The 12,828-nt window shown below is 43.0% G+C and overlaps 1 protein-coding gene and 1 pseudogene across 1 annotated transcript; one reads left to right on the plus strand and one right to left on the minus strand.

Moving 5' to 3' along the window:
* The first annotated feature begins 803 nt into the window (after positions 1-803).
* Positions 804-6,390, plus strand: LOC127299204 (receptor-like protein EIX1; annotated as a pseudogene).
* A 1,182-nt stretch (positions 6,391-7,572) lies between these two features.
* On the minus strand, positions 7,573-10,747 carry LOC127299203 (uncharacterized). The gene is made up of 2 exons (XM_051329131.2): positions 9,246-10,747; positions 7,573-7,952 (listed from the first exon to the last, which is right to left on the minus strand). The coding sequence occupies exon 1, from the start codon at positions 10,713-10,715 to the stop codon at positions 9,288-9,290; it is 1,428 nt and encodes a 475-aa protein (XP_051185091.1). The 5' UTR covers positions 10,716-10,747; the 3' UTR covers positions 7,573-7,952; positions 9,246-9,287.
* Between the last annotated feature and the right edge of the window lie 2,081 nt (positions 10,748-12,828).

Consider the following 12,828-nt stretch of genomic DNA (forward strand, 5'->3'; position numbering starts at 1 on the left):
CTGCTATTGCAAAAAAAAATCAACCATCGATTCCATAACACCTACAGGGCATGCCATGTAATTTTAAGGAAAGACTAGACTAGAGTAGAATCAGATATCTATATTTGTCTCATTCTTCCACAGACCGTGCATAGAACGTCATATGTCGCACTCGCATCGGTAGATTCCTACTATACATCAGGACTTGAACTGCTAATGCCCAAAAAAATTCCAAAATTTCTTATATTCAATGCATCATAATTCCAGGAATTAAATTTGCTACTGAGAATGGATGTATTGTGTAGATCTAGGAGTGATGAAAATAAACTGAAATGACAAAAAAAACTAAAAGTTCATTGCGCAGTAAACATGGTAAGGTGGACTAAAATATCGATTATACATCAAGTCGCTTACCATGCCATGCGTTGTAGGTAACAGGAAGCAGAGCCTCCAGGCAATTGTTTATCAACTCAGGTTTTATCTGCCGTGTGTTAGACTTCTGATGTCCCACTCAGTGAAGCGTATTCCTTGCATAATAAGACACAAGAAATCACATCAGTGGAGCAAGGTTTCCGTCCAAGGGTGACTGCTCCTTCGGACCAAGGACTCATGAAGTGAAATCCCCGCATGAGACACGAGAAATCACATCAGTGGAGCAAGATTTCCGTCCAACGGTGACTTCTCCTTCGGGCAAAGGGCTCAGACACTCAGTGAAGTGAATTCCGTGTATAAGGCGCAAGAAATAACATCAATGGACCGATGTTTGCGTCCAACGGTTAATTCCCCTTCGGACGAAGCAAAATCGGCTATAAAAGAAGATACATACAGGAGTTCATACACATGCACTTTCATATCCCAACCAAAACCCACAAAACAAACCCTCGTCAGAATGCCTGAGGTCAGGTTTCTCGTCCAAATAACTTTGGTAGTTTTGTTGTGCCATCTCCTCACCGTTCCACCACCAGCCACAGCCTTAGCCTCAGTTCATCCAGCACCACCAGCATCGAACGGGAGCTGCATCACGTACGAGCGGGCCGCGCTTCTCTCCATCAAGGCGAGCCTCCGGGACCCCAACACTGATTTCTCGTCATGGCAAGGTGAAGACTGCTGCAGATGGAAGGGCATCAGGTGCAGCTACAAAACCGGCCACGTCGTCAAGCTCAACCTTCGGGGAAAGACCGGCGACTGTCTCGAAGTCTATCCATACAGTGGTGAGATAAGCTATTCCTTGGTCAGTTTACAGCAACTGAGGTATCTAGACTTGAGCTGCAATAACTTCTATGGTGCCGAGATACCGGAGTTCATTGGTTCTTTACCAAGCCTTAGATATCTCAACCTTTCATACAACCGGTTCTATGGAAGAATACCCCCACAGATCGGGAACCTCTCCAAACTTACCTACCTTGATCTCAAGCCCTTTGGCCCGAACAACCATCAATTTTATTATCTCTACCCAGGTGATCTTCAGTGGCTATCACACTTGTCATCACTGAAGCACCATGACTTGAGCCATATGAACCTTACCACAGTTGTGGACTGGGTCCATAATATCAACATGCTTCCAGCTCTTAGAAAGCTTTACCTGCAATACACTGGCCTAAGAAATAGAGTTGCTTTCGTTGGTCAGTCCAATCTTACGGCACTCGAGGTGCTCGATATCTCAGGGAACAACTTTAACACCACCATTGCCCCAAACTGGTTTTGGAACTCAACCAGCCTCACTTCACTGAACTTGCAAGGTTGTCAATTCCATGGCCCTATTCCAGATGACATCGGAAGCATGACCTCTCTAGAACAAATTTCACTCCAGGGGAACAATCTTATGTCCACCATGATACCATCCAGTTTCAAAAATCTATGCAACCTGAAAATACTAGATCTAGAACATGCCAACACCTCAGGGGATATCAGAGTTGATGGACAGGTTACCGAACTGTCCTTCTAGCAAGATGCAAATGCTTGATTTGTCTTATAACAATCTATGTGGGGCTTTACCAGATTGGTCAGGGCCGCTTACCAACCTGACCTACTTGGTCCTCGCTGCCAATAACCTTATAGGACCTGTACCACAATGGATATGGGCACTCAACGATTTGGTCATTTTGGAGCTAGCTGGAAACAGATTAAATGGCATAGTCACGGAAGATCATCTAAAAGGACTTACAGCTTTGAGGTTCTTAGCGTTGGACAACACACTTCTTCAGATAAAGATCAGCCCGAATTGGATTCCTCAATTCAAGCTACAAGCAATTCTCTTAGCATCTTTGCAGCTAGGACCAGCATTCCCACCATGGCTTAGATCACAGACAAGCCTTCAGCTCCTTCACATTTCAAACGCAAGCATAACTGAAATCCCAGATTGGTTTTGGGTTGCATTTTCAAGTGCAGAGTTTGTGGATCTGTCAGATAGCCGGGACACTAACAGCAACATTGGAGTTTATGGAAGCGGATACAATGGTATTGTTCAATAACAGATATACAAGTATGGTGCCAAAATTTCCAAGAAATATTACATACATGGACCTATCTAGAAACTCTTTCTCGGGGACATTGCCATCAGATTTCGGAGCCCCTTTGTTAAAGGGGCTTATTCTTTATAACAACTAGGTGATACCCCGCGCGTTGCGGCGGGAATAGTTTGTAGCAATAGTTTATTTAATTACAATTGGTATACTACGACCGGCTACATGTGAAATTTAGATGACATGGTCGGTCAAATACCATAAACAATGATTACACAATGATTTGTGGTGCAAATTGTGCAAGAGAAAATTCGGACCGATCTAGAAGCTCTTGTATAAATAAATCAAAACTGCTAATTTCCTTTCGGTCCGCTCAGTTGCGTATATTAAGACAATGATCATTTTTATTGTTCATTCCCCTGTAATCTGCAATAGTTAAAGTTCATGTGACAGCTCAAAGAAAAATGATTTGTGTAAATGTTGAGAACAATAAACCATGAGCTGAGTAGGGATATATTGAAGCGTACCAAGTCACATATTAGCATCCCCCAAAAAAAAATCCTCTTCTCCTTGCAAATTCAGACAAAATAGCTGCATCAAATATATATACAGAGAATTCGGTCTATATGTGAGATTTTCAATAACCAGACATCTAGCCACCATACACTTGATACTACTATGGAGAATATGAACAAATCAAGAGATGGCCAGAAATTTATTCTTGATCCCAAGCCACCACACAATGAAATATAAACCCCATATCAGTTATTTAAATATTTATGTAGTCTAATAAAGTGAAGGAAAAAAGTAACAATAATTCTTCCATTTATAACATGTCAATCCATAATGTACCTATCGTATTGGCTAGTGTACTTAAAGAAAATAAGCATGAAAGAATATGCATTGTGGGAGGAACCAACAAATCTTAAGTAGATAGAAGAATCTAACCTCAGTTTTTAATTGCCTGGTTGCTCGATAGCTACACTCTCACCACCCTGCCGCCTGACCAAGGTGCAAGCATCTCCATGTAGAAGAGATAGGCGACATCTGAAAAAATTACAAATCAGTAAGTACCTCTCGTTTACATAAATCTGAACTTTATCCATGGATGGGGCAATTAACCTTCCAGACCCCAACAACTATTATGCTCAATGTCGAACCACTTGATCCATGAACTTGCTACCTTGTAAAATTCCATGTGTCAGGTTAGATATAGCCTAGGAAAAAATGTTGCTGAATTTTATGGAGCTGCCGTTAGGATATTGCCGCGAGCAAGAGAATTCCATTGTAACACACAAAGTTTTGGAGGCTTGAAATTTTGTCAAACACTTAAGGCGCATGCGTCAAGTAACAATAGTGGACCTGAAAATGCAGAATATAAGGTAAAACAGGCATCTATTATCAATGTTGACACCCGCAGAAGCAGATCCAAGTTCTCTAAATGAAATCTTCAGCAACCAATGTAAAATCATGTAGTGGGCACCCACACAGAAGTGAGGGGCAAACTGGAGAATGATGAGCAGAGAAATAAAACCTGCCAATGTCACAACAGCAACTGTGGCTAAACAAACATGCAGTCAATCGTTGTCTGCGTGGATCCATGACCAGAATTTATCTATGTTGTTGAGAGCAAGGTTGAGGATGTCGAACGCGAGTGCAGAGAGGATGGTTTGGGTTTGATTCCGTTGGTGGCAAAGCAACACACTGTGACTTGCGAGGAGGGAGGTGGAGCGACCTATGGAATTTAAAGGCTAGAGTGGCTGCTCGTCTCTTCTATTAGGAGGCCAGGAGCCATGCATGGTGTATGTTCAGTTTCAGAACGCAGAGAGAATTGGTGTTGCATGCCTCGGTAGTGGAGTCAGTCAATCATGAAACAGAAACGTCACCGCATGATTTGTGGGGCAATTATTTAGGAACTTTTTTTTTAGCTGAGGTGGCAATTGGATGACATGTGCCAAGCTATGATTGATCAATGATGCTTGATGAGGTGGATAGCTTGCTGCATGTTGAGAGAAATCAACTTAGTGGGTTGCTCCTATTTAGATATTATAGATTCAATATCAGGCACCATTCCATCTTCAATATGCTCATTGTCACAGCTGGTTGTGCTAGACCTGTCAGGAAACAAGCTTACAGGAGAAGTTCCAAGTTGTGAAGAGGATTTAAACCAACACATGCAGAGTCTTAGTGTAGTAAATTTAAATACCAACAACCTCTCAGGAGAGTTCCCAAGAGTTTTAAGAAGTAGCCAGTACCTTGTTTTTATTGATCTGTCATATAACAGATTCTCTGGAGACCTACCCGTGTGGTTGGGGGTAAAATTGCCATACTTGGCACTCTTACGTCTGCGGCACAATATGTTTTCTGGCCAAATTCCTGTTGAAATTGGAAGAATTCAAGAGCTACAATTTTTAGATCTTGCACATAACAACTTCTCAGGTATCATGCCAGACTCATTAGTTAACATGAGTGCAATGGCCCGTATTTCTGGATACAGTTATGTTCTTGGTCAACTGATCACATATTTCCAAGGACCCCATCTGTATAACTCAGTATATGATTTGATTTATTTCACGGAACAAGTATCAGTTCTTACTAAAGGACAACAACTTGAATTTTCCCGTCAAATTCCATACATGGTGTTTCTTGATTTGTCATGCAACAGTCTAGCTGGGGTGATCCCTCAAGGTATTGGTGCTCTCATTGGATTAAGAGGTCTGAACTTTTCATGGAACAGCTTAAGTGGTGAAATCCCAGAGAATATTGGTGAGCTAAAGCAACTGGAGTCTCTTGACCTGTCAAACAATGAGCTTTCAGGTGAAATCCCTTCAAGCATGGCATCTATTACCTCTTTAAGCCATCTAAACCTCTCATACAACACTCTATCTGGAAAGATACCATTTGGAAATCAGCTCGGGACTTTCGATGCATCTTCTTACATTGGAAACATTGGTTTATGTGGTCTCCCCTTGACTAACAGTTGTCCTGGAAATGGGTTAAGTCGGCCAGCACATGCAGATGACGGGGATGGATTGGAGGACATATCCATTTACCTTGGTTTTGATGTTGGCTTTGTTCTTGGCCTTTGGGTGATCTTTTGTGTGATGCTGTTTAAGAGAAAATGGAGAATTTCTTATTTCTTGTTTGTCGAAAGGCTGCAGGACAAGATTTATGTGACTGTGGTACTAAGATGGGCCAATCTGAAGAGAAAATTAGTGAAAACCTAAATATTGTTATATGTTATGCACAATAATTACCATGTGTCCATGTATGTGTTTGCTACATAACAGTTTTTTCATGACTGGCTACTAATACTGTAGTGGTGTGTTAGAAGTTGTGTATGAGTATGACTAGGAATTTATGGCTCATATAGATTTGGTGTCCCATCTTGTAAACTTTCTTCTATTTATAAGTTAATAGTACAAAAGTTACATCAACAGCGAAGACCACCCAGCCCCATTTATGTATCTATTTATTATTATTAAAATGATAGAAAAAGAACGGGCAAGATTCATCCATCCAAATTCAAGATGTTTGAGCGGTGCTGATTTCACCGTGTAATTAAGCAATCTCTCACGTACACACGATAGCTTGAATCTTGGCTTGAGGAATACATCACATGTGCACAAACAATTCAAGTGAAATTCACTTGCTACTCTGTCACTCTTACAAGACCACTACAGTCCGATTTATCATGAGTATATAACAGATCTATTTCATCGTGATTACTACGTTACACCATGGCCCAGTAGCACGTGCGAGTAGAAGATTATTTTTTCAAGCTTTGCCTTTTTGATATACAGAAAAAGTCGAAAAAGTTCTACAAGCCTAAAGAGAGGCTAGGAAACACACACAGCATCAGTACGATCCATAATAAGTGTCGGGACTTTAGTTCAAATTTGAACTAAATTGAATTAAAGGCTCCGACACTTATTATGGATCAGAGGGAATACATCCCATCCACTGCGGGCATGCAAACTGTAAGACCTCAGGCACCAGCTCGGGACCAGAGGATAGCTTCCTCTTTATCTGAGCAAGGAGCATCGCGAGGTTTGCACAAGCACCATCAAAGAAAACACGTGTTTCGGTGCTTCCAAAGCATCCACATGGTGAACACTGAGAAGCAGCCCATTCCATCAGGGGAGTGTCAGGGTCTGGGGGCTAAAGATGAACCTGATCCATGAGAGTACTTCATCCCAGATTTCTCAAAGAAGTAAGACAGTGTAACGCATCATCACCAGTGGCTAGATTTACATTTTTACAAATGTACATACAATTGTTATTAGATTGATAAAATAATATAACTCTTCTAACTTGGAAAAATACAACTCTATTTTATATATGAATTCAGAACAAAAAGAATCAGTTATTTGGTTTTAAGAGGTAGCTAAACTCTATATCAAGTGATCAAGTCTGAAAGTTGTAAACTTCAAAGTACAACCTATTATATCATTAAAGAAAGATAAAACAATGGAGTAGATCGATCAATTTAGATGTAAAATATATGTATGGTGGATATTCATGACATGCACATTAGTTCTACTAATTTTGGTGGCAGAATAATTAAGCAAGAAACGAAAAATTGACAAGCAGGAGTCCAATTTAATTAGTACCCGATGTCAGTACTTACGTCTTGTGAGTCTTACTGGCCGCATGTATGTCTAGAGCTTTCACAGCTGCAACCAAAAAGAAAGGGCTCACACTCTTTTTGAGGAGCAATGCATGACTTACGCATTAGCTACCAGAAGTTAATACATGCGAGGGGTGAAGTGTGCTGACTGCGACCAATTTAGAAATTCAGTTTCCGTACAAGCTCCACGTAAAACCAGTAAAGCCTGGATTCAGAATAAATCATATGTCAAAAATAGATTACGGACAATTAGCAACTTTGATTTGATTTTGCAGCAAACCCATAAATTGTTTATAACTAACGAAATTCCAGATATTTTTGTACAAAACTTAGGAACTGGAGAATAAAAGCTTTTTAAATAGATTATGTAATAGAAAATTAATATAGCAACTTATTTCATGCTTACTCGATATAAACCTTACATAATTGAGTTAAAAACCATATTAAGCGGAGAAAGTATAAAACTATTTGTAGAATGAAACTCGAAATAAGAATATAAAGTAAATTAGCAAATTGTATTTTTTTATAAACTCCATAATTGACAAAAACTAAATTTTAATTTTCGAGAAAACGCAAAAGAATTTGTGTCTCATTTCATTGAACAGGAAGACATCGGAGGTACAACCTACAAAGAGGAGGGACGCACAAACGCACACACACAACCGTCCTCACCAAGCGACTACGACTATGTGAGGAGGTGCACTCAACTTCAAACCGCAACGACATTAGGCCTCGCCAGCCTTACCTCCAGCCGAGAATGGAAGGGCATCAAGACTCGGGGCAATAGGGCAGCGTTATCGGCTCATCACCGTTGCCAGACGCCTCCAGTGACAATTGCAGCTCCAGGACTGCTCATGCTAATGTACCTTGCACCCATGTGCCTAGAGAGTTGGCGGGTGAAATTCAACTTAGAGAAGTTAGTAGTTTGTGGAGTAATAAATTTAGCAATAACTTTATAGAGAAGTTAGCAGCTGGGTTTATACATGAAACTCAACCTAGATATAAAATGTGGAGTAACAGGTAGAATAAAGTTAGCAATTCTCATCCACGAACATGCATGTAGTGAAAATGTGAATGTAAAATGGCTGGTCTCAACATGCATGGGTTTCTTGCTTCAGTCGATGTGAAAATAAGAAACATATATTAGATGTATCAACATGAATATGTTTAGCAGTAGTAGAAATGAGATTAGAAAGGAGTCATAGAATGTAGACGTGCCAGGGCTTAATAAATTGGTTGTCTCTGGTGGAGTTCAAGATGACTACAATCTATAACAAAGTGGTAGAATGAGAAGAACCAAATAATATGTGTATCTGAAGATCATGTACAAAACATGCATGGCATCAGATAAAACAATCGGCGTATCCACACTGTTATGCCATGTGTGTGAGCGAGTGTGCCATACAAAGGAAGCAATAAATTTTTTGCGTCAGACAAATAAAAGTTTGGAACCAACAAAATATGTCCAATATGTAGTGATTAGTTTTAATTGTTCTAAATAATATAAGCTGATGCAATCAGCATGGGCACTGGCAGCAAAACATAAGTGAGGCCAAGAGTACTGCAAAGATAATATTTTAGCACTCTTTTATGGGTTCCACCGATACAACTTTAGATTAGATGGTTGGCGGGCAAATTAGAGTAAGATGGGCATGTGTAATGTGTTTGAAGAGTTTCGCTACATGATGTTGTACGTCGAGTAACATAACTGCAAAATGTCTCACGGCGAGACAAGTAGAGGAATAGAACACAAGGTTATATGCGTCACAATATTCAGATTTACTTCTTCATATTTGATTGTTTAAATTTTTATAAGCATCATGTACGCAAGTATTTCCCTTCAGTTTGGTGTATAATTACCTATAAATAATTAATAGGGAAAGCATAACCTATACTAATTGAATCTTTCCTATAAGTCGCTGATACGTACTGCCGTTGGAATCCACCTTAGTGCTGCAGCTGGCCAGCTGTAGTCCCAAGATCCACAACCCCTAATATAATCTCCATCCATGACAATATGTTCTCAAGGCTTGGGCATAACTAATAACAAAACTGATCTTAAAATATTATTATGCTTTGCACATTACAGCACATATCCTAGTAGTGAGACCAGATACAAAAAGGATCGTATTGGCTCAGTCTAAAAATCAGATCATATTGGATGAGACACATACCAGGTTGTTGAACAACGACATACATAGCTTCCAAACAGTACATCACTGCATACAAGGCAGGCCAATTTCTTCCTCAATGCCTATCACCGACATTTCCTTCCTTAACCTCTCAACCATCTCGAAGTCCTCAGTCTTCTGATAAGCCCGGACAAAAGCATGGTATACCTCAGCACCAGCCTTGAATCCCTTCCCAGCCATCTCTGCCTGGAGTCTCATGGCCACCTCCACTTCTCCTTGTTCACAAAACCCCCTTATCAGCGCCTCGTAGCTTCCCCGACTAGGTGTGAAATCTTCCCTTCTCATCTCTGCCCTTAAAATACGTAACCCCTCCTCAACTCTGTTCTTCTGACACAGTGTATCAACCACCTCCTCGACAACCTCCGCAGCCATCGCAAAACCCCTCCTTCCAAGGTCTGCGCAAACAAGCATCGCAGCATCAACATCCCCTGTCCTGCAATGCCCTCGAACCAACCACTCAAAGGTTGTAACACTTGGCTCAATACCACCAATCTCCATGTCCTTAAACATCTCCTCTGCCATCCCCACCTCCCCAGCACCGCAATACCCAGCAATCACGGTGTTGTATGTGGTGACGTCTGGCTGGATCCCTCCCTGAACCATCTCATCCCACAATCGTGTTGCATTATCCATCTCCCTACCATCACAGTAAGCAGCCATCCGAATGTTGTAGGTGCCCACATTGTGCTTGCAAGAATACCTATCCATTTCGTCCAGCGCGATGCTGAAATCTTCGCACTTGCCTTGGCGGTAGAAAGCGAGGAGGAGGGAGTTGAAGGTCTGGGCGGTTGGCTGGAGCGCGCGGCTGGTTCTTGTGCCCGGGAGTGTGTAGATTTGGTGGTACATCTCGAGGGCGGACTCGGCGGAGGGGAGGGAGCGGAAGAGGGCCGCGGCGGTGGCGGGGAGGGGGCAGGCGCCGGAGGCAAGGAGGCGGCGGGCGATGGAGGTGGCCGCGAGGGGGTCGCGGCGGGAGCGGAGGTAGGCGAGGAGGAGGAGGTCGAAGACGAAGGGCGCGGACGCGAAGCGGCGGTAGGTGGCGGCGAGGGCGTTGAATATCTGAGATGGGGAGTAGTGGCAGGTGGCGGAGGAGAGGACGGAGATGGCCGCGCGCCGGAGGCGCGAGGCGGCGGCGACGTGGGCGGCCGAGGCGGAGAGGATGAGCGGGGGAGGGGAGCGGGAGGGGAGGAGGCGGCGGAGGGAGAAGCTGTGGAAGCTGAGGGCTACGTGCGGCCGGCGGCGGAGGAGGAGAAGGACGGCGGAGACGGCGGACGCCGGGAGGGGATCCGGGAGCGGGAGGGAGGAGAGTTGCGACCACTTTGACTTGGAGCGGTGGGAGGTGAGCGCGGAAGCGGCGGCGGCCGCGTACGGGTGGGCGGCGTCGATGAAGTAGGGAGAGGAAGGGTCGGTCGTGGAATCTCCGCTGGACGGGGCGGCGCCGCCGCCGGCGTGCATGGAGAAACCCTCACCGCGTGTTCAGAAGGTTGCAGTTGCAGTTGCGAACAATTTCAGTGGGCCGTTTGGATGTCTAAAAAGAATTGGGTCTGTGGAAACGGAAGCCCGACTCCAAAATCGAGCTGCATTGGAAATGATGTGCAATCGCAATTTGGAATTTTAGGTGGCATCTGAAATTGCTTGTCAGAATCTAGTGAACCTCCAAATGCCAATTCATGTTTTGCGTGTGCAGTATTGATGAACTGGTGCTTTTTCAAAGATAGAACATGAGAATACATGAATCCATAGATTACTTATACTTTTATAAGTATTGCTTGTACTTGGCTAGTAGAAATTATAAATCGTACTAGAATGGTTGCATTGCAAATAATTGACGGTTGTGGTATTTTGGCATCAAAACCCTAATTTAAGTGCTATTTTGACACTTTGGTTTACTACCGTGCTTAGGCATTTTCTGGTTTTGACTAGTGGTATTTTGGTCATTCTCTCCATAAGAGAACGAAGGGTGTCCATTTGCGAACAATCTCAATGGGGCTTCATTTGAAAATAATTGGGCATGTGGAAATGGAGGCCCAATTCGAAAAACAGAGCTGCATTGGAAATGTTGTACGATTTCAAGTTGGGATTTTTGGTTGACACTTGAAATCGCTTGTCAAAATTTAGTGAACCTCTAAATTTCAACTCATGTTTATTGATGAATTAGTGCCGTTCAAAGTTAGAACACGAGGATACATGAATGCATAGATTTCTTATACTCCCTCCATCCATAAAAGGATGTCGGAGATTTACCTAATTTTCAGATGTATCTATACACTAAGGAGTGTCTAAATAAATAAAAATTTAGACAAAATTGCGACATCCTTTTAAAGACATAGGTAGTACTTTATAAATATTGCATGTACTTGGCTAGTAGATAATGTAAATCATAGAATTGTAAATAATTATATATCAATCTAGGGTTTAAGATGAAGAGGGAGCGCCACCATGGAAGAGAGGAAAGGGAGGGGGTGTAGTTGGACAAGATGATGGAGGGAAGGGGGTTACATGAGTGGGAGGGGAAAGGGGTGTCATGGGAGAGCCTCAGGCGATGAAATGCAAAAGTGTGACATAATATAGGACAAATATATGGTTAAGGCATGGAACAAGAGAGTGGATGAAACGGATGAATTGCGTGGCCTCGGCATGGTTTATCCAGCGAACCTTGTGCTCCCTCAATCGCCTTATTATGTGTGTCGCGCGCTCGTAGTAAAAAATAAGCGCGAGGGATGGGGAGGGAATGGGTAAGTAACATGAGGATAGCGATTTTAGCCAAAACGGTAGGCGGGGCTCGAAATCAAGTACAGGTGGGCACAAGTGTTGGCCCGTGCCTCTTGGAGTTTAGTTAAGGTTCCCGCTCGTAATTTTCATGGAATGGTGTGATACGTCCATTTTGCATCACTATTTTATATCATAATTTACTGTTATTCATTGATATATTTCATATTTAGAGATGATACTTATGTTATTTCACCTATTTTGCATGTTTCATGATTATTGGAGAATCACTCACCGGAGTCAGGATTCTGCTGGAAAAAGCACCGTTAGAATGCAATATTTCTGGAGATCAACAATTGACGGAAATTACACCGAAGATCTTATTTTTCCAGAAGAATGAGCCAGCCAAAAGGAGGAGCCGAGGAGGGCCGCCATGGCCCCCCCCCATAGGCCGGCGCGGGCCCTGCCCTGGCCGCGCCGCCTTGTGGGGAGGGGCCCACAGCCCCTCTCGGCCTCCTCTCTTTCGCGTACTTCATCTACCCGAAAACCTAAGGTGCGGAGAATAATCGCGAGGAGACACAGCCGCCTCTACGGGGCGGAAAACACCAGAGAGAAAAGAGCTCTCCAGCAGGCTGAAATCCGCCGGGGAAATTCCCTCCCGGAGGGGGAAATCGACGCCATCGTCATCATCATCGAGCTGGACTTCATTGGGATCATCATCACCATCATCTCCACCATCGACACCGCCATCTCCACCGCTGCACCTCGTCACCGCTGTAACATCTAGGGTTAAATCTTGATTGTCTCATAGGGGAAACTCTCCCGGTGTTGATTACTCCTTGTTATTGATGCTATTGAG

The sequence above is a fragment of the Lolium perenne genome, chromosome 5 (genome assembly GCF_019359855.2).
Source record: "Lolium perenne isolate Kyuss_39 chromosome 5, Kyuss_2.0, whole genome shotgun sequence".
In the NCBI taxonomy this organism is placed as follows: Eukaryota; Viridiplantae; Streptophyta; class Magnoliopsida; order Poales; family Poaceae; genus Lolium; species Lolium perenne.